The sequence below is a fragment of the Halichoerus grypus genome, chromosome 6 (assembly GCF_964656455.1).
Source record: "Halichoerus grypus chromosome 6, mHalGry1.hap1.1, whole genome shotgun sequence".
NCBI classification, from domain to species: domain Eukaryota; kingdom Metazoa; phylum Chordata; class Mammalia; order Carnivora; family Phocidae; genus Halichoerus; species Halichoerus grypus.
This window is the reverse complement of record NC_135717.1, coordinates 169,425,224-169,450,830: the sequence shown is the minus strand read 5'-3', so window position 1 is coordinate 169,450,830 and position 25,607 is coordinate 169,425,224. Positions and strand designations below refer to the sequence as shown.

The following is a 25,607-nucleotide window of genomic DNA, read 5'->3' as shown; positions in this document are numbered from 1 at the left end:
GCAGGGGCCCAAGGCCACTGGGCAGAGCGGCCGCCTACTGACGGCTGGGGCTGAGGGCTGGTGCGGGCAGGAACATGCCCAATGGTGGCGCTGCTCCTCCGAGCTTCAGTTGCCTTAACTAGAAAAAGGGACTGCCACCTCTCTCCTAGATGACAGCTTCAAAATCAAAGCGCCTAAGTGAGGGAGACACCCAGCACAGACACATGTCAACGCCCCCTTTCTCCCTGCACGCCTGCCCACTGCCCCGAGGACCTGGGAGCCGGCGCGGGGGGCAGCAGCACGGGGACCAGTCCGCGGCGCCTCCCACAGGCTGGCACATCAGAGCCTCACCACACGCTCTCTCGCTGAACCCTCACAACCACCACGACACAGGCATTTGTTTACCTCTCGCTCTAAATGAGGAAATAGGTTCAGGGAAGACTGGCAACTTGTCCCGTGTCACATGCCAGAGGAGCCTGCATTTTGAAGCCACGCATGTCTGAGAGAAGCTGGGCTCCTCCCGCCCCTGCCCTGCGCCGCAGCTGGGGGCTCAGGGGGCAGGCACAGCCAGCGCTCCCCGTGGTGGCACCTCCACCTGGGGGGCCGGGGCAGGGAACAGGACACTGTCAACTTGGAACAAACTTTTATTTTTTGTGCTGGTCTGGTCAGTCCATGGCCATGGGTCAGTGGTAACTGGAAATAGCTGGAAGGAGGGGAGGTGAGGGGACCAGCAGTCCAGAAGCAGGAAGAATGGAGGACGGTTGGGGATGGGAGGGAGGCAAGGCTGAGGAAGGACCCAGCCAGCTGGGTGTCTGCCCTGGCTAGAAAGAACACATCTCCACCCACCAGTCCACCCTAAACCCAGGGCTTCTGGCCACAGCTCGGGTCAGGCTGGTGTGGGCCCCACATTGCCGTCGCTGGCCTGAGTGACCCTGACCCCACCCCCACCCCAGGCAGTGAATCTTCCAGAGGGATTAATGTTCTGTGCTGGGCCTAGAAGAATCTTTTTCACTACCCTTACCTGCCCTCCCCACACCCCAAATGGGGCTTCCGAAACTGGGGCTCAGGCCCTTCCCTGTTGTGCCCCTGTAGCAGCCATGCTGGGGCAACATGGTGGGGCTGTAGTGGGGAAGAAGGGGTTCCAGTCCTGGCCTGGCTCAGAGGAACACCTCATACCCCCACCAACAGGAGGTGCTGGTGAGCGGGACCCAGAGCAAGCCAATCCCAGTCCAGGTCATCAGTGCCCCAAGGCCCAATAAGATTCATAGAAAGTTCAAGGGCCAGAGCCCCCAGCTCAAAATCAGCACAATGGGAGTTGCCCTGGCCTGGCCAGGCAAACACAGGATTGTCTCCAAGGGGAAAGGAAAACCACCATTTGTCTTTGGGTCAGTGGCAAGGGTCAGAGTTAGGGGCAGGGAGGTTCCTACAATCCAAGTGCCACTCCCCTCCACACATCTACAGGCTACAACTTAAGAGATTTTGGCATTACCTGTTTTGGGGCTTAAGTGGGGGGGAGGAGGAGAGAGAGAAAAGGAGGCCACCACTCTCCACTCTGCTAAAAGCCCCCCAGTCCCAGAAGGAAGGCTCCCTGCTCTGGCAGCAGCACTTACGAAGCCCCTAAGCCCCGAGTTCGGCTCTGTGGAGGGCTCTGGGTGCAGAGGAGTGAGCACAGGGGAGGAGGGTGAGCACAGGGGAGGAGGGTGCTCTTCAGCTCCTGAAAACCCCTAAAGGTTGTCAGACACACAGACGGATAGACAGATGGGCAGGCAGCCAGCTCCTGGAGGCTGGTGGCCAGCCACAGAGGAAAAAAGGAGAAAGACTGCCAGGGCCCTGACCGGCTACACTTCTGCACGACACACACACACACACGCACGCACGCACGTGCGCGCACCCACACGTATACACACACACACACTAAAGAGAGAGAGAGAGGTAATAAAAAGAATAAAAACTAAGGGCCCAGATGTACAAAAAATGTGAGTAAGGAAGAAGGCAGGGAAGAAGGTGGATGATGGTCAGTCCTCCAGAAGTCTGGCCACCTTCCTCAGCTTATAAATTACAACCCCCCTGGAAAATGGGGGCGGAGGGTGGGGAATGATGAGGCTCCGCTGTGGCCTGGGGGAGGGCGGGTGGTGGTCAGAGCTGCTCTGGCCCACGTGGTAGAACAGTGGCCAGAGTACAAGGATCCCTTGGGTGGTGGGGGTGGGCCGGGGAGATTCAGCAGCCGCTGGCAGGAGTCACGCAGGCCCCCTGGGACTTCACTTTGTGACGCTGGCCCCCCCGTCGCCGGCCCCCGCTGCTGGGCTTGGGCTGAAAGGGAGAAAGAAGGAGCTTGAGAAGTAGTGGCCCACTGGGAGCAGGGTAGGACAGCAGAGGGGCAAGGTGGCAGGAAAAGGGGTAGGAGAAAAGCGAGCAGGCAGGACGGTCCCAGCCTAGCCTGAGCAGTCATCTACTACTTGGAGCATGGCATTCCCCCTCTGTCAGATGGAGCCAGCACCCATCCTAGCAAGTGGGGCACACGTGATGGTGTGAGACAGAGCCGTTCCGAGAAGCACAAGGAGAGCAGGAACCAACATCTGCCCCCACGGATAGGTAGAAAGAGAAAGGCTCAATGTGGGAGAGAGAACAGAAAGGACAGGTCCAGACAGAAATTTCCTTCTCCCAAGAGGGGTCAGATGGAGAAGACCCTGGAAGGAGCAACATGAGGGGGTGCCAGGACAGAACCAGGGGACAGAGCTAAAGGGAGATGCTGAGTGAGAACCACACTGATACGGGGTCCAAGGCCACCAATGCCCACCCAGGAGGACCCACTAAGGCAGCATCTTTCCAACAACCTTCTGGACTGCCACACACACATCCCACTCCCACAGACCGCACGCGCTCTTACTTGGGAGATGGAAACCCTGACATTTTTCTTTTGCTTCATTAATACCAAATGCTAATCAGGACCAACTAAATCAGCTTTAAGCAGGCCATAGCTCAAAGACTGGAAAATACTGCCCTAAGAGACAAACAGCACAACACTTAGCACTTATGTGCCAAGAATTGGGGGAGACATCTCCTATGAATACAGACATGGGAGCTAGACACAGGCTGCCTAAAGCTCTCCTGTCACCTCCACCAACTAGAGTAACAGTCACCCTCCCACTCCCACCCTGAGGTGGTCAGGGGACCAGACCAGCCTGAGCAGCACACTCACCTGTGGCTGGAGACTGCTGGACAAAGCTGGCTGCACAGCCCCTGGAGAGCAAGCTTCATCTCCAGTGGGGGGCGCCCCTACCGCTGGCCCTCCAGAGGGGCCTCCTTCTTCTCGTTTGGTCAGGGGACCCTTTTTTGTTGACTGCATTTTAATTTGCTGGGGCTTTGAATTCATCGGGGAGTTGTTGGTGGTCTGGAGGAGCTGCAGGAGCCAAGGAGTTGGGGATGAGGCTGGAGCTGCAGGCAGGGACGTCGGCTCAGCTGCCCAGGCCCCGTGCCCCCACCCCCAGGGACTCCCTGGCCTGGCTGGTCCTGAGTGAGGTGGACGGCAAGGGGGCCACGACAGGGGCAGCGGGCTGGAGAGACGTTGTCATCCCCATTCAGTGTCTCAAGGCTGCCCCTACCCTAGCTGCCTCAGCCCAGCTCCATCCTAGTCCCTGCCCCAGCTGCTCTTCCCACAGACAGCCTGTGCATCTTGGCTATCCCCCACCTGGCCTAGCTCCTAGGCTGGAGTCTGGCCTGCCCAGAACCTTGTATCGAACTTGAGGCTCTCGTTCTTGCTAAGCTTAGCTGAAACTCATCAGAGCATCAACTGCATCTCTCCTACTGCCCCTATAACAGTCCGGGGCAAGTTTTAACTTCAGGCCTCCCAAAGAGACCAAGTGAGTGTTCAGCATCTGGAAACACTGAGAGTCTGGCTATCGGGGATCTTAAGAGCTACCACCCAGGAGGGACTGATTTAGAGCCTTCCCCTGTGGCCCAAGTTCAATCTCAAAGCAGACGGGAGGACTGCCATACCCCCAAGGGCACTACAGCATGTGCTGGTAGCTTCTGCCACTCTCAGCCAGTCCCAGAGGCAAGTGGCCTTCAAGGACATGATCAGGTCTGCATGGATGGGCCTGAGGAAGGCCGTTCTGGAGGCAAGGCCAGCCTAAGGGTGGCCCCAAGATCTCACACAGGCTGCTTAGAGCAAGAGTCAAATCACTCATCAAGTGCCCCTACCCAAGGCCATGGGTGAAGTCTGCAGAGGGCATGAAGTGGGCTCCAGGACACACAGACGGCTCAAGCCCCAAGGGAACTCAAGCCTAGGACCCCTAGCTGTCCAACATTCACTCTAACCTGACCCACTGCTGTTAAGGGTGCCACCCCAGCCAGGCCGCTGGAGCCTGCGCCTGGCATCTCGGAGGCTGACCAAGGCCCAAACACTCTCCTACCACTGTTTCCTATGTACGACAGCTAGGCCTCAACCCCACCTGCTCTCCTCCATGGTCACCACCAAAGCCCAGGGAGACCTCTCAGGGGGAAGAGAGAAAATGGCACTGAGGCCGCACTTCAGCACTGTTCCAGCTCTCCCAGGGCGGGAACTAGAGCCTCTGTCCCTGGCAGTCAGGGGGATTCTGCAGGGCTTCTGCTGTTGTGCTCACAGGCTGAAACTGGAGTGGCCCCCATGCTTCCTGGGGCTGGGAAAGGGGGGCTGCCTGGCCATACCTTGGTGATGGTGCCCACGGCCTTGGTGCGGCCTTCTCGAAACACCAGCCGCTGGTCTATGTGCAGGTACTCAGGGGTCTTGATGAAGCGGAAGTGCACAGTGGCCTTGTCCCCCGTGCGCAGGCAGTCCTTGTCCATGCTCAGAATGGTAGCCGTCTGCCTGATGCTCCCACAGTGCACTGCCAAGAGAGCCAGGGGGTCACCACAAGACTGAGCTGCCCAGTGGCCTCTGGGCAGGAGAGGCAGGAGTGAGAACATGGAATATGCTGGAGCTGTGGTCAGCTAAAGGCCTCAGGGGGCCGTGTGTGGTAAAGTGAGCTGGAGGTCCACTCTCAGGTCTGATCCTGTCACACACACTCAGACCCCACCTGTCCCTGCACCCACGGCCCTGGTTCCTAAATACAGGGCACTCTGTCTGCATGTGGGCCTTCTCTAGACTGCTGGCTTCTTGACGGCAGAGCCCCTGCCCAGCACTGTGTCCCCAGCACCTTGGCAACACCAGGCGGCACACAGCAGCATTCAGAAGACGTTTGCTGAAGCAATGAGTATGAGGTTCTTGAGGGCAAGTCTGGGTCTCCAGAGCCCAGCACAGAGGCGGCACTCGGTTAATGTTTGCAGAACTGAATAAACACTGAGGCTTATGGGCAGAATAGAGGGGGCATCACTACATAGCATGGAGACCTGACTCTTGGCTGCAGCTGAAACCTTGGGGTTTGGGTAGCTGGAGCACTTTGTTGGGGTAGCTACAGCAGAGGGCCTCCTAGGCTGGCAGTGCCCTTAGACACCTACCCATGGCCTGGTAGCGTGGGCTAATCGTGGTGGGGTGGTGGAGGACAAGGATCTCGGCCTCAAATTCCCAGGATGCTTGGGGATTCAAGCGTGGGGAAACCATCACCATGCCCTTGCGGATGGACGAGCGCTTGATCTGAAAGAAAGAGGGAATCCCAGACCTCAGAGGCAATAATGCCCAGGGGTTCTTCCCCCCGGTCCCAGAGGACCAGGAGTCCTTTCTGGGAATGGAGACTACCCCAACTCAGCCTTACCCTCTTACTGTACTAGACCACAGGCCTTCTCGGGTGGACAATACAGGGCCAACTTGAGGGCTATGTGGGAAGCCTAAACACTGCCACTGGGGGTCAGGAAAGCCTTTAGCAGGAATTGGCATTTTCAGCTAGGCCTTGAAGGATGGTGGTGAGAGGGCAGAGGTAGGCAAGCTTTCAAGTGGAAGGGACAGGGCGAGCACGATGGGACTGTTGGAGGGAATAAGGAAATTCCCACTCTGCTGGTTAATTTGGTTGGCAGGGAGGTAGGTGACCCTAGAGCTAGCACTTATCCCAATCCCTGAGGGACAGAAGGCTGACTGGGAGGAGGATTTGGCATGGACCCCAAGGACCCTATATAGAGGGACCAACTGCACAAGAGGGAGGTATCTTTCTGACCTTACCACTGAGCTTGGGGCACCCACCTCAGGCACTAGAAGGAGGAAAAGAGCTTAGGAAGCAGGCAGGCAGGCCTGGGCTCAAGTCCTGGCTCTAGAACTTACTAACTGTGTGTTCCTGGACAAGTCACTTGGGCTCTCTGAGCCTGAGTTTTCTGACCTATAAAAGTGAGGTCAGTAATCCCTGCCTTACAAAGCAGCCAGGACGACTGGAGATGGCCCAGAGCCCAGCGTAACGAACCCAAGGGGAGTTCTTCGTATTCTCGGCACTCACCTTCTTCAGTGCAAAAGAGGCTGTCTGGCCCCCCCGCACCTCCTTGACAGGCATGCGCTTGCGGTGGATTGATTTGACAGCAATAGACAGGAAGTTACCCAGGGGATCTGGGCCAAGCAGCAGTGTGTCATTCAGCTTGATCAGGCCTCTCAGTGTTGTCCCCGACACCACTGTCCCCACACCCTGCAAAGAAGGCCAGGGTCCAGTAAGTCGATCCCACTTACGTCCTCCCTACCATATACTTGCCCTGATGCCCCTGTAGGAAGGGCCCACCCAGCCTCCCATCCTGTTCAGTCCACCAGAAGCCACTCACTGGGACAGAGTAGGTGTCGTCAATCTGAAACTCAGCAGGCTCTTCCTCCCGGTAGCTGGTGCGGGGGGAGAGGAGGTTGAGGAACATCTTCAGCAGATCTAGGTTCTCACCTGTAACGTTGGAGATCTGGAATATCGGGCACATCCTAAGTGGAGGGTGAAGAAAGATAAAGGAGCTCAGGTGGCCAGCTCCCGGGTGACAGAGTAGGAACAGGAGAGCTTCTGGAACATGTGCTGCTGCTAAGGGCCCCGCTGCCCCCTCACCAGCCTGCTCCAGCCTTCCAACTGCCTACCCCCTGCCCCAGCTTTCCACGTGCTGGCCACACCTGCTCCAATGCCTTCTTCTTTCATTCAGTTTTATCTCTGAAATCTGTCCCCTTGTCTCTGTCCCTCTACCATTGCCGTATTTTGGGCTCGTATGACTGCCTCTTCTTCCTAAAGCACACACATTCTTGCCTAAAATTCTTGCCTGTCTTTCCACTGCAGAGAAGACAGACAGAATTCCCTCTTCCCAACATCTCTGCAGGTTTATTTCTCTCAAATTCCTCTCTGCCAGCCAGACTACAGAACCTTCTCTTCTCCCAAAAGCTATTACTTTTTTTGCTCCCCATGTATTTCTTCATTCTGATCCTGCTGCCTGGATTCCTACCCTCTTACCCAACTAACAAATCCTCTCCTCCTTCAGGGCCCATCTCCAATGCAGATTTTTCCAGGAAACTCTTCTCACATGGGCACTCCTGACTCCTCCCAGATCTAGGGAGCACTTTTTGCATCTCTGTTACACGTGATTACACCTGATTTTCCGTCAGTCATCACAACAGCCTCTATGTCTCCTATCCAGGGTTAATCATACTCTTCAAGATCAGGAATTATATATTCCCCATTGCTCCCAGAGTAGCACCTGCACAGAACAGGCACGAGGAATGCATGGAAAAGGGGCCGGCTGAAATGTACCCCCTCTGCTGGCCGCCTGATGGTACTGAAGGCAGCACTGGGACACAGCCACCAGCCAAAACGCCAGCCTGCTCCGGGTGCTGTATACTGACCAAGCCAGGAGGCAGATGGCTCCTAAGCAGCCCCAAGACTCTGGGAAAAGGGGCAAACTTAACAAAGTTCACTATTATCAAGAGAGTATCTCTGACCAAGGAGGTGACCACCTTGAGGACAAGGATTATACCTGAGTCAACTCTGAATCCTCAATGCCTAGATGAGGAGCCTGGTACAGAACATCCAACAAATATTTATGGAATCAAAGGAAACATTAATGACTAAAAGCCAAATGCTAATCTGTGATTAGAGAGTTTTTGAGAGACAACAGTATAAAAACTTCCTAGTAACAGTTATAAAAAGGGCTGTGTCTGTATCACACAGCATCCAGACACAGTGCCAAGTGCTTTACATACATCATTTCTAACACTTACGAGGCCACCATGGGGAAGGGAATATTATTCCCATTTCACAAGTAGAGACACTGAAGCCTCAGCTGGGATCCAACCTCAGCAAGGCCAGCACCTCAGAATCTGGGTTGCCTGATATCGCTCCCAGGCAACACTGCCGGCCTGGGAGAGCTTGTACTGAGACCAGAATCTTCTATTCCATCCAATCTCTGTGCCAGCCCAGCAGTGAGTGCTCCCTACCCCATTACCTCTCAGAGCTGAAGTTGGAGGCCGTAACGATCACATCATCCTTGCTCTGTACCAACACAGGGATCTTCCGGCAGCCTGGGGACTTCAGCAAGCGCTGTAACAGCTTCAGGGTTTCTTAAAGGTTGAAATGGAACACAATTAGGGGGACACAGCTTTCTCTCTGGCCAGGCTTCCAGGGCAAGACTGGTCCACTCCTTACTGAGAGAAGCAGGAGACAGATGGACCAGTGTTAAATGCCATGCCTGGAGAAGCAAAAGGAGGATCAAAACTTGGGGTGGGTATGTGCTTGCTAGAGTAAAAGGAAGACATATAAGACCTGTCTGGTAAGGTTACGAATCTGAAACCTGTTGAATTTTTCCAGAGTCTCTAAAAGACCCACATCCTATAAGTAAGTGACTTGGGGGTCCATGGGAAAGGCAATGTTCTCAGAATGCTTTGCTTCCTGGATAAAAATTCATCTGACAAAGGGTCTCTATGACATTTACACCTCTGCAGAAGCCCTTATGAGGCATTCCAAAAGAACACCTCTTCACTTCTCTTCTACCATCTGCAGCAATGAGGGAGAAATACAAGGCTATTCTGAAACCTTTGGTGGTAGAAGGCAATCAGACCCTCTGCCCAAATGCCTCCATATGTATCCTGTTCAGATGGTAAGACCCAACCCCCTGGCCCCGGGGCCATCTGAAAAGAGGTACCAGATTAGGAATCTCAAGGATCCTATATTTGGAACCAGAAGGAACAAAGAGTAAGGGATAATTCTAGGGTGTGCTTAGACCAAGAGCTAAATAAAGGAGGAAGCAGAAGATTCAGGCTTGATGGAAATTCAGACCAAGGTCTGAGCACAAGACAAAAAAGCAGAAGATTCTGGGCTGAAGCCGTGGCAGCACCACTAAGGAGCCACAGTGGGTGACAGCCCCTGCTACTAGACACAGGCTTCACTTACCTTGCAGGATGTTGGCAGGACACATGTCAATCTTGGTGACCACCACAAAGACAGGCACATTGAGTGCCAATGCCAAGCCCAGATGTTCCTTAGTCATCCCCACGATGCCAGCATTGCTGCCCACCTGCCCCAACACAGAAAGAAAGGTCAGGACAAGGGAGACAGAAGTTGTTGCTGGGTGGGCACAGGGGCTCAAAGAAGGCTGGGTTAAGAGAGAGCTCTCCTCTGAGGCCCCCATCAGAACAGGACACGTGGGGCAGAAGTCTTAGGCCAGAAACAAAAGAGCTGTAGATGAAAGCTGGGCTGGGCACAGACGGCTTTAACCTCTGATTTAACTATGTGGGCTGTCAAAATCTGAAGAGACTTGGAAACAATAAAAAAAGACAAACCCAGACAGTCCGGGGAAACAACTGTCTAGTGTCGTCAAGGTATATTCAGTCTAACATCACTGGTCCCCAGTTTCCTCGTCTGTAAAATGGAGAGATAGTAACATCCCCTTTAGAGGTCTCTTGAGATTTAACTGTCATAAAGTATGTCAGAGATCCCATACACAACTAGCATGAATTAGGTGTTCAAGGAATGGCAGCTCTTATTACTGTTACTATTCCTTCCCGTAACAATAAAGGTTTTAAATATCACCATAAAGGTTGGCTAAATGAAGGCACGTGTCCAAGTGTGCCATACAAAATGTACCAAATGTTCTATAGACAAGAAAGAGGAAACTCTTATCTACTGACATGGGATAATCCCTAATGTATGTTTTTTTTTTTTTTTTTTTTTTCAAGATTTTTATTTATTTAACAGAGAGAGAGAGCACAAGTAGGCAGAGCGGCAGACAGAGGGAGAGGGAGAAGCAGGCTCTCCGCCGAGCAGGGAGCCCGATGCGGGGCTCGATCCCAGTACCCTGGGATCACGACCCGAGCCGAAGGCAGCCGCTTAACCGACTGAGCCACCCAGGCGCCCCCCTAATGTATGTTTTTAAGAGAGGAAAAAAAGCAAGGTGTATATTGCATGCTACCATTAAAAGGGTGTAGAATGGATCATTGTTTGAAAAAAGCAGCTGTAAGAGCTGGAAGACATCTGGGGAACATCTGAGATCACATAAACACAGCCGAGATATTAGGGAACTCCTGTTCATCTTCCCGGCTGCTGTAATAGCAAGAGACCGTTCTCACTTTTAGGAGCTGTGTGCTGAAGGATTTGGGTGTCAAGAGTCACAATGCCTATAATCTACTTTCAAATGATTCAGCCAAGACAACAACAAAAAATACACATACTCATCCACGACATATAAAGATGAACAGAGCAAACGTTAATGATTGTTGAATCTGAGTGGTGGGTCTATGGGATTCATTGTATTATTCTTTCAACTTTTCTGACTGTTTTGAAACTGGAGGGAGAGAATATATCCCCATTTGCTGGTATGATTACAAAATCTCTCTCAGAATAACTAAGAAACTGGAAATACTGGTTGCCCCTGAGAGGAAACTGGACAGAGGAAGAAGACTTTTCACTATAAGCCCTTTGGTTATCTTTTTGTTTTTGTACCACATGAATGCATTACTTACAAAAACAAAATTAAATTAAAGTTGCCACGACACATTTATATAGTGTTTAATACATTCCAGAAGGTTTTCAAACGATGTTCTCATTTGATCCCAGGTCACAGGTGAGCTGCCATCCCCCCAACACCGATGTCCCCTGCATATTCCCTTCTGCCCACACCAAGATACCTCCTCTTTCTGCCTTCTGATTCTTCCCATTTCTTCCAACCACCTTTCCTATCCATCCCAGACTTGCTTTTGTTCTTCCCAACTGGGATAAGAGAATGCTCTATCACTCTGTTGTCTATATATTTTAAAGTTTTTTTTCCTGGAAATTGATTGTCATGGGGCAATAATTATTTCAGTGTTTTCTATAGAAAAATTTGAATATTTAATAAAATATTAAAATAATAATATTTATAACCTAAAACTCAGATAACATATGACACTTCATCTAGGGTGAAGGTATTTCCTTTAATTGGCCTTGTTCACTATAGCTTAGTTGAAAAAAATGCTCATTTTAGACCGGTTTCTATACCTTTCTTAATATAAACCCAACAACTCCCCCCGATATGCCCTATGGCTCCTCCTCTGAAATCCCTTCTTGTAGAACAGCTCTTCTTAGCCCAGTTGAGTTGGTGATGGCCCCTTGAAATGTTCAAGGATACGGGAAATGAAATCATGCTGAGATCCCAAGAACCTTGGGCAGAGAGCCGACAAGAGTGTTCACACATATGCTCTGCCTCTTTACTCTCCAGTTTGGGGAGAATTTGCCTGAGAACCTGTGTTTGTGGGGCAACTTGATCAATTACGCTCTCAACAGATGCCTGTGTTTACTACACTTATTAATACAGGCAGCTGGAGGAACTGGGAAATGGGGAAGGGCTCAGAGAAGGACTTGCCAAAGGGAAACTTGCTCACTTGTGCTCTCTGTGAAAGCTGTGAAGCTGTGTGCAAGGCTGTGGATCCCACAGACTCCCATTCTCTGTCCAGAGAAGATCAGTGGGACCCAAATGGAAGCTTTGCAACATGATCCAACACAGAAGCCTCTGCTCCCTTCCCTTCTCAGGTGATCTACAGGATTAGCTGCTGAAAAGTCTCCTCTCACTGGACTCAACTGCTGTATCTTCAGGTCCAGCATGGTGCCAGGCACCCAGCAGCCGCTCCACAAGTACCTTGGACTGGCTGACACTCCTCCCAGGCTTTGAGAGAGGCCACCTCCCAGGCCCCTCTTGATTGCTGTCTGTGCTCTCCACCATTTCTTCCCAGGCCTCCCCTTCTCTGGGGGTGCCACCTCTGCAGAGTAGCCTAACCCCAGGAGAAACATTTCTGAAGGTAGTAAGTAAGCCCCAGGAGAAACCCTCCTCTGTGCCTCTCTGGAAAATAAAAGAGGTCCACAAATGGTACCAGGGACAGAGATCAAGGTACAGCCCTCGAGAAGGCCACAGCGCTCAGAGGAGTAGGTATCCCTGTAAAATGTGTCATCCTTACCCTCCTAAACCCTCAGAGCCCCAAACCGACAGGCCTCTGCCACAGAACAATTTCTAACACTTGCACATAAGCAACCCCCCCCAAACAGCCCAGCTGAAGCCTCCCCTCCTGAGGACTGCCTCACACTTACCATGAGCATGCAGAAGTCAGGCAAATGACCTGTCATGCCAAAGACAGTGGTCTTCAGGTATTTTTCATGGCCAGCCAAGTCAATGAAGGTAATCACCTTAGTGGATTTCTCACAAATCTTTGTCCATTCCAGGCTGCCACCATGGCTGTCCGGCTTGTTCACCACATTGCCTTCACTGTCAAAGCCCAGAATGTCGTTGCCCACGCTGCTGGTGCGACCAGATTCAATCTCGTGTTTGTGGCGGAAGAGCTTCTGACGGGCAAAGCCTCGGCCATTGTCCAGCTCCCCATGTGTCAGGACCCCCAGGAGCGTGCTTTTGCCAGCATCCACGTTGCCTACTACTGCTACCCTGCGTGTACGTGAACCCAAACATCCTTGTGAGAGACAGCAGGAAAGCAAAGTGAACCCGAGTAACTGGAACTGTAAGGACAGACTTGCCCCTGAGCCTCTCCAGCTCATCGCTCCTCCCATTCATGGCTGAGCACATTGGGAATGACCCTGGAGGTACACCCAAGAATAGAAAGAATTATTCAGGAGGAACTAGGCTCCTGTCATGATGGCTTTCTCTCTTAACTTCCATAAGCCTCCTCAAAGCTGCCAGATAGGAGCCCGAAAACCGAGAGAGGCACAAAACGCTCTCCTCCAAGACCCTGGTTTTTAGCCTCACAGGCTGATAGGTAAAGAAAACACAGCCCACACAATGGCCACAAATGTATGGCTAGCCTCCCACTCTTACCAAATGGAAATATTTAGGGATAGGGAAGTACAGAAATAGAAAATGGAGCTATCATATCTCTGGACACTCTTTCCATGCCTCAGAAGGGGAAGGAGTGAAGCTGACATGCCAGGTGCCAAAGGCTCAATCACCATTCTCTGCGAAGCCCTAGACCACAAGGTCATGCTGCAGAGAACCCCTGAACTGTTCTGAGGCCTCCTCACCTGACCTCCAGGAAGTCATTGTCTCCTACTCGTTTCCGGACCAGGTAATCACGCACACGGCCCCCAGCTTCTTGACGTTCCCGCAGGAGGATGACATCAGCCTCTATCTGTTCCGCCATGCTCTTCACTGTAGCGTAGGAGGCCTCCATATCAGCTTCACTCAGCCCATACTCAGTCCCATCTGGTGACAAGAGCCCAGACATCAGCCTGCCAACAAGCCAGCCGGTCAACCACCCCTACCAAAGGCCCCACCCTAGGCACTGGAGAAGAACACGGCTCTCTCTACCTGACACTTTTCAAAAACTTGAGCACACACGGAGTTAATAAATAACAGTGCCACGGGCTTCCCCTTTAAGCAGGGTATTCATTAATTCATTCAACAGTAATCACTAAGACTCTCCGAGGTTTTATGCCAAGCCGCATGCTGGGTACTGGGAATACAGGTGCCCTTGGTGAGCTCACAGCCCAGCGGGAGAGACAGAAAATTAATTAATTGTAATACAGCTTGAGTGCTTTACTATATTACTGTACAAAAAGAATGTAAAGCGTGAGCAACTGGCATTGCCTGGGGAAGCTGAGGACAGCTTTGCAGGGTATTGACTCCAAGCTGGGTCTCCAAGTGTGGAAAATGGACCTACAGAGAAAGGAGTAAAAACATCCTAAGCAGAGGAACAAAGCATGGAGCATGGCAGATCATGGCACATTCAGGGACCAGTAAGCAGCTCGGTATGTTGGGGAGCAGGATGTCAAGTGGTGAGAGACCACACAAGAGGTGGGAGCTGTTAAGCAGAGACGTCAGAGAGCAGCAAAACACAATTATGTACCAGGCGGTGGGAAGCCTTGGGGGTTTAGGCAGGGGAATAACATGATCAGATCACTGTAGGTTAGAAAGATATCTTGAGCAGCAATATAAAGTGTGCACTGGCAAGCGAGAGACCAGAAAGGGGGAGCCCAGTTAGGAAATAATTCTAATAATCCAGGCAAGAGATAATGAGGACAGGAGTCAAAGGAAAATGGGGAGAGAATTTCAGAATGATTTCAGAGATAGATTTTTTTAACTGAGGTAACTCAGGTGAAATATCCAGCAAGTGGCTGAAAAAAATGAGTCTGAGCTCAGGATGAGGAAGGGTGTCCAAAGGAAAGACAACGGACCAGTCAACCAATCACTTGAGTGCCTAATGTAAGGCAATCCCTGCAAGGTGCCTTCCACATGATGTCATTCAATGCCCACAACAGTTCCCTCAGCTTTTCCTCCAGCCTCTGTGTCTCACAGAACATCTCCGCTCCTTCCCTAGGCTGATCCCCCAGCATGTGCCCAACCTTTCTTCTCTTTTATTCCCTCCCAAAGACCTTGCAGTACCTTTTCTCACCTTCTCTTCCCTCCTTCCATGCTTCCCCTTACAAACAAGCTCATTCTTAAACCACAAAAAGGAAACCCACCCCCTCTTCCTTTGCCCCTGCTTACTAAGCTACCATCTCCCCTGTTCCTCCTTTCATCACCAAGCATCTCAAAAAAGTGATTGCACCTGCTGACTATATTTCTGATGACTGCAGAAGAAACTAATTTTCAAGGCATTAATGGACTTTAACCACTCATCTAATGCCTTTTTCTTGACCCCGACAGCATTTGACACTGCTGGCGATCCTACCTTTGCTTCCTGAAGTACCTCCCCTCCCACTCTGCTTGCTTATTGCCTGAACTCTCCTGATTCATCTCTCTACCCTCTGGTTCCTTCTTCTCTGTTTCCTCTGCTGGCTCTTCCTGCTCCTGTCCCCTATATGCCAGTTTTTTCCAGTAATCAGTCAGTGGCCCTTTTCTCTAGCCTCTAAACATTTCCCTTGGCCATCTCATTCCATGGTTCAAACTGTAGTTTTGTAAATTACAGAAACATTCATTTCTAGCACTGTCCTCTTTGCAGAGCTCCAGACTGAATTTCCAATTGCCTGTTTGATAACTCTTAGAAGCATGGCATCTAACCTCAACCACTCCACCCCCCTTTTAAACAACAGCACAAAAACTAACACCACTAACAAAGCATTTTAGACCTCCCTGCAATCCTAAGGAGTAAGCATTACTGTTCCCATTTAGCAGTGGGATAAAAAGAACCCAGAAGAGGTCTCAGAGTTGGTAAAGAGCCAAGGGGCTGTGTGAGCTTGGGTCTTCTGATTCCAAACCTAGAGGCTTTTCCTCTGGCAAGGGTTCCTCTTTGTGCCCAACTAGTTCCTCCCTTGCCTTCCTTACTTCTGATGACACCACCACCCTCCCCTCCCAGTCACCCAAGCTCAACACTCATCCCTCCAGTCCTGCAGATTCTAGCTTTAGACCTGGCTCTTCTGTCCTTGTCCCTGCTCTCTTGTTGCCAATCCAGTGAAACCAGCCTGACTCAGGCCCCGTTCTACCTGAATCACTGCAAGACCCCTAGCTGGTCTTAGCATACCCGGGCTCTATTCCCTGCAGCCCATCCTACATACACACAAGCTTAAGCTCCTAATCCAGGCACAGCTCTGATGTTTTCACTTCTAACTCAAAGCCTTGGAATGGCTCCCCCAACCCATCAGCATCCAGTTCCAATTCCTTAAAGGCCTCCCCCATTTATCCCACAGCCCCTCCTCAGTTTTGTCCCAATGCAAGTGGCCCAGTTGCCATCCCCCATGTTCCCTGCACTTCTTCAGCTCTATACCTTTGCTTATGTATTTCCTATCCTAGAAAGCCCATCAGTGCACCACATACTACCCCTTGTGGAACAGTGTTTTGGATGCATGTATTCCCCCACTATACATAGGCATCTTGAGGATAGGGTATATCTCAAACATTCCCTGGATGCCCCATGAGGGTGCTTTTCCTCCATCAAGTCCTCTAATGTTTGCAAAATGCAAAACAAATGAACAAAGTGGGAGCAGCTGGGCTGAGGAATACATGGCCAACTGAGCTCTGGAATTCTTCTAGATTAGAGAAGGGCTTGTTGAAAGTGTTCCAAAGGGGCGCCTGGGTGGCTCAGTTGTTAAGCATCTACCTTCACCTCAGGTCATGGTCCCAGGGTCCTGGGATTGAGCCACACATTGGGCTCCCTGCTCCGCGGGAAGCCTGCTTCTCCCTCTCCCACTCCCCCTGCTTGTGTTCCTGCTCTCGCTGTCTCTCTGCCAAATAAATAAATAAAATCTTAAAAAAAAAAAAAAAAAAAGTGTTCCTAAGAGGAAGTCTGCTAATCTTGCCATTCTTTCCAGGTCCCCAAATTCTATCCAACTTCCCAGTTTCTGGTACAACAAAATGCTTTCAGGTCCTGTTCCGTGCCAGGGGGCAATCATGAGTGTTACCTTGTCTATCTAGAGCTCCCAGAAAATGCTCCCAGTCACATTACCCTTCTCCAGCATGCACTGCATTCCTCACTCTGTAGGAGTGGAGACAAAGGTCAAGGAGAAAAGCTGCAGAGGTCCAATTACCCAAGGCCACATATTCAGCCACGTCCAAACCTAATCAGATTTCTGTCCTGCCATCTGACTTACCTTTTCTGTACGTACTCTCCTGCTCAACATGCTTTTAGGATAAAAGTCTTAACTCTTTGATATGGTATTCAAAAACCATCAAGATCTGGGCCCTGTGACCTGTCCAGCCTACTCTCCTGACACTCCAAACCTCACATTCTATACTCCCACTTCACAGAATCACTTTTGGGGGCACTTGGGTGGCTCAGTAGGTTAAGTGTCCAACTCCTGATTTCGGCTCAGGTCATGATCTCAGGGTCGTGAGATCGAACCCTGCATTGGGCTCTGCACTCAGCACAGGGAGTCTGCTTGAGATTCTCTTTCCCTCTCCCTCTGCCTCTCCCCCAACCCACTCCCATGCAAGCACACACTCTAAGATAAATTTTTAACAGAATCACTTTTGGTCCACCAAATATTCCACAATCACCAATGTCTCTGTGCCTTTGTGCATGTGGCTTTCTCTGCTCACTCACTACTGCCTCTATTTACCTGGAAAACTCCTATTCACCCTTTAGTATCAATTCAAGGGGCACCTCGTCTTTTGAAGCCCTTCCTGACTCCCCCACAAAGGCCTAACACTCCTCCTATGTTCCCTGAACTTTTAATACAGTAGCTGGCTCTTGTAAGCCATGACTTAATATGAAAAATGAACAAAGTGGCTCTTGAAAGAAATCTCATGGTAAATCAACTATAACCTGGAATCCTTAAAAAATTATTACTGCAGGGCGCCTGGGTGGCTCAGTCGTTAAGCATCTGCCTTCGGCTCAGGTCATGATCCCAGGGTCCTGGCATCGAGCCCTGCATCGGGCTCCTGCTTAGCGGGAAGCCTGCTTCTCCCTCTCCCACCACCCCTGCTTGTGTTCCCTCTCTTGCTGTCTCTGTCAAAAAAAAAAAAAAAAAAAAAATCTTAAAAAAAAAATTATTACTGCAATTACTAACACTAAGTAACATTTATATAATGCTTACTGTATGTCAAGTATTAATCTTCACCATGACACCATGGGATAGATTCTATTATTAACCCCATTTTCAGACAAGGAAAAGAGCCAACAGGCAAATGCAGACCTACCAGGCTCCAGACCCTGAACTATCAGGCCACACTGCCTCTTTTTAAAATTAGGAATGTATACTTAAAGAGCACATTACTCTGTTTAGAATTTTTTTTTTTTAATTTTTTTGTTGTTATATTAATCCCCATACATTACATCATTAGTTTTAGATATAGTGTTCCATGATTCATTGTTTGTGCATAACACCCAGTGCTCCATTCTGCTTAGAATTTTTTAACACCTAACTTATCCATACAAAATCTCTCTGAGGTAGGGTGGGTAAGTATGTCATTATCCCCATTTTACAAATGAAGGAAGAGACAAACAGAGGTGAGGCACCAAGCACAGGAAGTCAGTAATGAAGCTGATCCCTGGGGGCCTTGCACCTGGTTTAGTCCTCTGATGTTCAACTTGTTTAACTAGTTATGATCTCTTTCTCCCTCTAAAGAATTCCAGCAGGAAGGAGTCACTGTGAATGTAATAGCATCCAATTGGTAGATGCAAAGATAATGCCTGGGTGTACAGGAGATGTGATAATGAATATCTGACATTTTCTTATGCTTTGCCATTGGACGGTTAATTAGTTGTGAGTTGCCAAGGCATGGTAAAATTCACTAAGAGTCTACATTAAAGAATAAGTGGGAAAGGGTGGGGTCTTAAGAATTTAGATCATCAAAGAACAGTCCCAACACTTGTCAAAATTGATCTAGATGTGGTTTCTTCAATTCTACAAGCATGAAGTGGCCTTGGAGTGGTTCATCCTATTACCAGCGGGCCAGATGTGCACCTGAACAAAAGCTTTCAAAAGGCTACCAACAATGCCCTAGCCACCAAACAGAATGGCTTTTTCTGAACCTGACTCTCCTTGCTGTCTCTAGCACTTGACAATGCTGACCAATTTCCTCCCTTTTTTGACAGGCAACCTCTCAGTTTGCCTATCTCTCTGACCATGCTTTCTTTAAAGTGATAAGACCCAAACAGGAAGGTGGCAGCAAGGATGGAATGAAAGGGATAGATAGGAGAGACATTTCAAAGGAAGGCACAGCAGTATTTGGAGATCAAACCTTTCTTCCATGTGTCAATCTTGCAGCATTTCCAAATATTATTTTCTACTGAAGTTATCTATGTATATGCCATCTTTCTGGGACAGAGACCAGATTATAAGTATCCAAAAATACTTTGCAACAGTATCAAGCCCTTGGAAGATACTTAATAGATATCTGTCAAACAGTTAAAGAATGATTTTGAGATTTTTCTCCATCTTAGACTAAAAGGAATTATTACCTGCCTTCACAAAGCCTACATTCAGCAAAGAACTGTTCCTTTACTGATGCATCAAGGCCCATCAAGGCTTCCTGCATCCTGCAAAGATGACAGAGACAAGTTCTGGTACGAGCTAAATTCATAATTGTTAACAAGCCCAGCTGCCACTTCAGCAAAGATAATGCCGTAATGAAGTAAGGGTAAGTAGGCCTTGTATCGAGGTTATAAACTAGGAACAACCAAAAAAAAACCCCAAACCCAAAAAAACAAAAGCCCAAGATACAATCTGCAATGGGGACTGCCTTCCTCTAAAACAGTGGACCCCATTACAATGGAATAAGTAGGCTGGAGGACATTAATCGGCCCCTTCCAGAATGGTAACAAGGCTACATATCTGACAGGATCTCACAGAGACGAAAAGAGGACTTCTGTTATCACAACTATCCACACAGAATGGTCACTGTGGTCTGAGGCAAGGTAGCCTTGCTGAAGAGAGGAATTCTGGGTGTCCCTTTCTTGCGGACGTCAAGAAGAATCACAAAGGTTCTCTGTGAAGCAGGCAATAAGTAGCAATGGGATCTGTAAACCGGGCCTGGAGAGGGAAGACCTAGAGCTTTGCAAGGGAGGCTTTTTTGTATACCTAACTGTGATTTGCTCTATTACCTGAGATAAGAAGTTTCCTTGCTTTGTGCTTTCCCTTTATACAAATTGAGAGTACTGGAGGTAGAAAAGAAGCATCTGTAAAACCGCCTGGAAAGTGAATCTTTGAAGTCAAACATATTATGACCACTAACGTGGGAATTAGCATTATCATTTTGTACTTTAATGTCCTCCCAAACAGTTCTGCAGATACTAAAGAATCACTGCAACTGAGACACACGAACAGGAAGTCAATAAAAGAGGGAAAATGTGCTCTAAATAATTTTTTAAAAATAAAGCGAAAGGAAAACTATGCTCACCTGATCCCTGCCCAATGACATATATGGTCTCTCCGCATCCCTCGTCCATCCTCTCCCACATCTGCCGAAGTAGGCTGTCATACTGCTCTGATGTAGGGCTCACTAGAACCAGCTAGAAGAGAAACCAACAGCCTTAAGACCACACTTACTAGAAGAGCACCACAGCCAAAGCAGATCAAGAGCCTGACCAAAGACCCTGACTGAACCCCCACAGCACCCTGATCTAAAATAGCTACGCAGCCCCCTCATGCCCTCTCTGCCTCTCCTGAAATAGACTTTGAGCCTAAGCCTTCTATGAGTTAAGTTACATGATATACTAAAATGAGTATGTCTGAACCACAACCCACAGAAAAGAGGGTGAGAGGAGCCGGCTTCCTGCTGCTTAACAGGAGGGGCAGGACCCACAATAACTGAGAATCTGGACTGTGGACAGAAACTGATGAGCAGTGCTTTATTACCTACATGTCAGTCTTCCACCTTGCAGCTTTCAGTTCACAGGACAGAGATCTCATACACTGCCATGCCCTCCCCCCAAGGCCAATGGTTCTTACAGTAACGAAAGAATTCTGTTCCACCTTGCCTTGGCTAACTTGATTATTTAGGAATCAACAGTTAAAACTGCTGCAAGACTCATCTTCATCAACAAAACACCATTACCACTAAGATGGGTATCAGCACCATCATTTTGCAAATTTCTGCCAATAACATTAAAACATGAACTATTTATTTGGGGGGGCCAATTCCATCTTCTGACTACTAGTGTGTGACCTTGGACAAAGAACTTAACCTCTCTGAGTCTCAGTTTTTCAATCTACAAATAGAGATTATACTACCTGCATCCTAAACACACTGTACAGACCAAGTAAGATAACATGCAAAGCATCTAGTCCACACCTCAGTAAGTGGTAATTAGTTTCCTTCACCCAATCATTCCTAGAAAAACCTTCTTGGATGAAACTAGCCGCTACAGTCCTCTAATTGTTTCTCCCTTTGAGAGCTCTCAGAACTTTCCGTCTCCACAGCTAATTGTAGCAAGTGTATAAACTTATAGCTTCTAGGCTTCTCCTCAGGAATCAATCTATTCAACACATCACTTCTCCCCCTCCACATTCTCAGTTTTTCTTTTCAATATCATCAAAATTTATATACATATAGCTTCTCAACTTTAAAACAGTGAGGAGGACTTCCCCAGCTCTGTGATGAAGTAACACTTCCCTATCCCAGAACGCTAAATAAGTTGGTCAGGAGATGAAGGTACTACTCTCTTTGCAACTTTGCCTTGCAATTTCCCACTGTGTTTTCAGGATTCTTCAGCACCTTGACCATGAATTGACATCCAACTCATCTGCTTTTGAATCAAGTGCATTTCTTACAATTTCCTGAGTTGACTCATTAGGGCTTATACTTGTAACCTGGGTGCTGTCTGGGTCTTTTGCATCATGTCACATCACCTCACACACTTCCTCTGATCATCCCCCCCCTCTGAGCTTGGCCATTCTCATTGTGGCAGTAGAGACATCAGACAGGAAAATTGTAATAAGGCAGATAGCTGGTTTCTTAGTAGGCAACTGCGACTAGAGGGAGAGAGAAGAGTTGAAATTTGGCTGCCTAGGTTGCAAGGGAACTTCTCTCCAGTTTGGGTCAAGTTTCATGCAGTTTTGCCACCACAGACCTTGAAAACTCGCAAATGTTTTCAACGCTCTATAAACGTCTTTTTATTGTAACTATCCAACAACAGGTAGGAGGCGGCGTTGGTGTTCTCCCTTCCTCGGCTGCTATTGAATCTGCACAGGGAATTACCAGTTATTTGGTTCACGTTAAACATTTACTCAGTAGTACGTATCAGGCACTGCACTAGGTGTCGGACAGAAAACGAAACTCAATCCAGTACATTTCAAGATCTAACTGGCTTTATTCTAAATTCATGAATCAGGCAGCACCCTACTGAGCAAGGAGAAAGCAGTTCCAAGTAGCTGTACCAAAACCAAAGATTTTAAGGCAGAAAGGGGGTGAGACAAGGTTATTAGGGAAAGAAAAGAAAAGGTCATTTCAGGCACGGTTACCTTCCCTTTAGGAAAGGCAGGGGGTTTTATCAGGCAGATTACCTCGCTAGTGCTGACCAGGAAATTTCACTCCTGGGAGAGGGTGAAGCTGCAACTAAGTACTGGTCTGTAGTCCAGGGGGCAAATGACCCCATCTTGGGCCTGTTGGTTTTTGTTTTTGTTTTCTTAAATGTCATATACATTTCTCATTTTTACAACACATCTGTACTTTAAAAAAGATGGAGCTGGAAAAGCGAGAGGTTAAGAAACTTTCCCAAGGTCACAGAGCCTTTTTAAGTGGCAGGGCAGGAAAGGGAACCCAGCCCAGTCTGACTCCCAAGTTGGCGTTCTTTCCTTTAGCGATGTTTTAAGCACCTTCAAAACACCAGTCACATCCTATACTTACTTTTTCATCCTCACAATGCCAAGCAGAAGCTGAGCCCTTAATTCCTGCCTACCTTCTCACAAGCTCAGAAGCCCCGATTTAAAAGGTCCTTCATTATTCCATTCATACAAGATGAGGTTCCACTCCCAGTATGGCGAGATTATGGGTCCTGCCCATCTTTCAGTTTTGAATTCCTCAGACAACCCTCTCCGCGACTGAGCAACTACTTTCCGTCTCCTCTTCCGAGACCAGGAAGAGCCCCGGCGGCCTTCCTGCTCCCCGCGGGGTTGCCTGATCCTCCCGCGCCTCCGCTCCCCCTGCCTCAGCCACCTCCGACTCTCCGCGGCGTGGCCAGTGCAGGGAGAGGACCAACCCCTCAGTCTCGGGGGAGTCGGCATTGCCCGGGGACGGCGACCGCGCGGGGCGCTCCGGGCGTCGGGCGCCCCCGTTCCACGTGGCGGAGCCGAGGGGTTGTGATCTCGGCGGGAGCCGGACGGCGGGAGGCCGGGTAGGCGCCGCCGGGAGAGGACGGCGGTGCGCGGCCCTCGGGGGCCGCCCCTCGCCCGGGAGCCCCAAACGCTTCCCGCACCGGGAGGTGGGCGGGCTCGGCGCGGCCCCTCCCGCCCCCACCGGCGCCGTCGCCGTCGCCGTCGCCCCGGAGACGGCTCGGCCCGCCGCCCGGTCCCCTCAGCGCCCGCCCGGTCCCCTCAGCGCCGCCGCCGGCGCCCGGGCCTACCTTGCTGGTGAGGTCCAGCTCCGGCTCGCCGTTGAGCGCCTCGCCGTCTTCGCTGCAGTCCGAGTCGAAGCCGCCGTGGAGCCGGGCGGCAACCGCCGCGGCCCTGGCCGCCCCCGGGGAGCTGGGTTCGGGGGCGAACATAGAGGCCGGGACCGGCGAGTCCATCGGGGAGCGACTCCGCTCCGCCGCCATCTTTAATAACTTAGGCTAATTCGTAGCCGGCCTCCCCTCCCTCCTCGGCGTATTTGCCTAATGTATGCGTGGCCCCGCCCCGCCCCTCATCGGATAATTTATGCGAAACTTCTCCAGCCGCGTAGAGGGTGACACGTATCTCTAGCTAAGAAACAATCGACCAGGCCTCTCAGCTACCAATCACTGCAGCCCTTTCAAGTACCTGATGAATAATTAATGAGGCCCAAACCCCAACAACAAATGTCTGAGACGTCACGCGCCTAGTTCGCAGCTCAGGAGGGGGCAGCACCGCGTCCACGCTACCTGCCTGGAGCCTTCCAGCCAACGAGACTGGGCAGAGTATGACTGACACAGCAGCCATCCAATGAATGGGGAAATACGCACAACGTTTACCCTCACCTCCCTCTTTTCCATAGGCGGTGTTCAGTTTCCAAATCTTACTGCAAAACAGTCACCGCGGAGAGCCTTCCGATGATGGACAGGGGCAAGGCCCAATCTAGTCACCCGATCGGTCCCGCGCCTCGGGCCACCGCCCACCGAGATAGTAAACTGCACAAGGCGCCTCCCTCCTCTCAGTGACTCCCGGCAGTCCCTGGAAGACCGAGGTCGGACGTGCTGGCAACCTCCAGACAATTTTAAAAAGAAGGATCGATGCTTGGAATACTATAGCAGCCAAAGCGAGGCAATTAATTAAACGCTGACCTTAGGGAGAATTCTCCATTCACCGCCTCTGCGGAGAGAGCAATTACAGGGCCAAAAAGAGGCAATCAGCTAAAACACAAGCCCAAAGTACCTCGCCACATTTGTGAACTGTGAAGCTGAGATCTAGGGTCTGTTAGGGTAGTTTCCTATGGATAATTTTTCCAGAGTATCATCAGTTGTGGAAAGTCCCAATCTGCAATACCATCAGCACAAGTTTTAGGTGTCTTTCCCTGTCTCAAAAGTCTGAAAAGCGGGACGCCTGGGTTGCTCAGTCAGTTGAGCGTCTGCCTTTGGCTCAGGTCATGACTCCAGGGTCCTGGGATCAAGTCCCACATCAGGCTCGTTGCTCAGTGAGGAGCCTGCTTCTCCTTCTCACTCTACCTACTTGTGCCCTCTCTCTCTGTGTCAAATAAATAAATAATCTTAAAAAAATAAAGTCTGAAAAGCTTGATAAAATGAGGGATTAGCTAACATTCGCATAATGCTGGCCTTGGCCACTCGTCCCAGGCAGCAATCAAGAAAGAGCAGCCATTGAGATGGTAACATAGCCAAGATTTAGGGTTTGGAACACAGGATTTAGTAAGAGTCAGGGTTCAAAATGGCTTTCAGTTCCAGGGATACACCTGAAAAAAAAGGCAACCTCTGCTTGCTCCTGTTTTCAACAATTTTTTTTTTTATACAATCAAGTTTTATGTGCACAAACACAGCTGGGAATCTGGGACAAGAAGTCATTCAATTCCAAAGGTCTTGATAATAGCTCTTCGAATGCTTTTTTTTTTTCTTTTTCTGCCTAAATTGCTCACCACTATCCTATATATGCCTCTATGAGGTAGTTAAAAACATTAAAATCTTGATTTGGCAGAAAAGCCAAATATCAAGCCTTAGTACTCTAGAATAATAATTGGTATTTACCATCTTACCGATTGGCTCTTCCAGAAAGAGCTTAAGTTCAGAATGTGCTGACACCTATCGGTAGACTAAAAAAAACCATGTCGTTCTCACTATAGGGCTTGCCCATAAAAAAACACTGTCAAGAGTAGGTGCTTCTTGGGGCGCCTGGGTGGCTCAGTCGTTAAGCGTCTGCCTTCAGCTCAGGTCATGGTCCCAGAGTCCTGGGATCAAGCCCCGCATCGGGCTCCCTGCTCAGCGGGAAGTCTGCTTCTCCCTCTCCCACTCCCCCTGCTGTGTTTCCTCTCTCACTGTGTCTCTCTCTGTCAAATAAATAAATAAAATCTTTAAAAAAAAAACAAAAAACAAAAAAAAAAAAGAGTAGGTGCTTCTTAAACAGAGAAATCTAAAATTACATTTTGGGAAGGGAATTCCCTACCCATTTTTACATCCTCTTTCTGAAGACGTTCTAGAGTTCAGGTTCCAACTCTGGGCCCACTACTTACTAGCTGTGTGACCTGAAACA

At 49.8% G+C, this 25,607-nt stretch overlaps 1 protein-coding gene across 2 annotated transcripts; it reads right to left on the bottom strand.

Annotated features, from left to right (window-relative positions):
- Positions 1-610: 610 nt before the first annotated feature.
- On the bottom strand, positions 611-23,520 carry GTPBP1 (GTP binding protein 1). 2 transcript variants are annotated; one of them, XM_036078613.2, is made up of 12 exons: positions 23,300-23,519; positions 20,137-20,248; positions 13,383-13,563; positions 12,444-12,792; positions 9,279-9,402; positions 8,335-8,449; positions 6,691-6,835; positions 6,378-6,560; positions 5,455-5,590; positions 4,666-4,844; positions 3,179-3,379; positions 611-2,289 (listed from the first exon to the last, which is right to left on the bottom strand). In XM_036078613.2, exons 1-12 carry the CDS (start codon positions 23,489-23,491, stop codon positions 2,197-2,199), a joined length of 2,010 nt encoding a protein of 669 aa, XP_035934506.2. In that variant the 5' UTR covers positions 23,492-23,519; the 3' UTR covers positions 611-2,196. The 2 variants fall into 2 exon arrangements, with proteins under 2 accessions (XP_035934506.2, XP_035934507.2); XM_036078614.2 differs by lacking the exon at positions 3,179-3,379 and having other exon boundaries at positions 23,300-23,520.
- Between the last annotated feature and the right edge of the window lie 2,087 nt (positions 23,521-25,607).

Coding starts and splice junctions, on each gene's coding strand:
- GTPBP1 (XM_036078613.2), bottom strand. CDS start 23,491: ATGGCGGCGGAGCGGAGTCGCTCCCCGATGGACTCGCCGGTCCCGGCC. Junction 5,591..6,377: donor CCTCTTTTGCACTGAAGAAG/GTGAGTGCCGAG, acceptor TCTTTCTTTCAG/ATCAAGCGCTCGTCCATCCG. Junction 3,380..4,665: donor CCGTGGGCACCATCACCAAG/GTATGGCCAGGC, acceptor TGGCTCCTGCAG/CTCCTCCAGACCACCAACAA.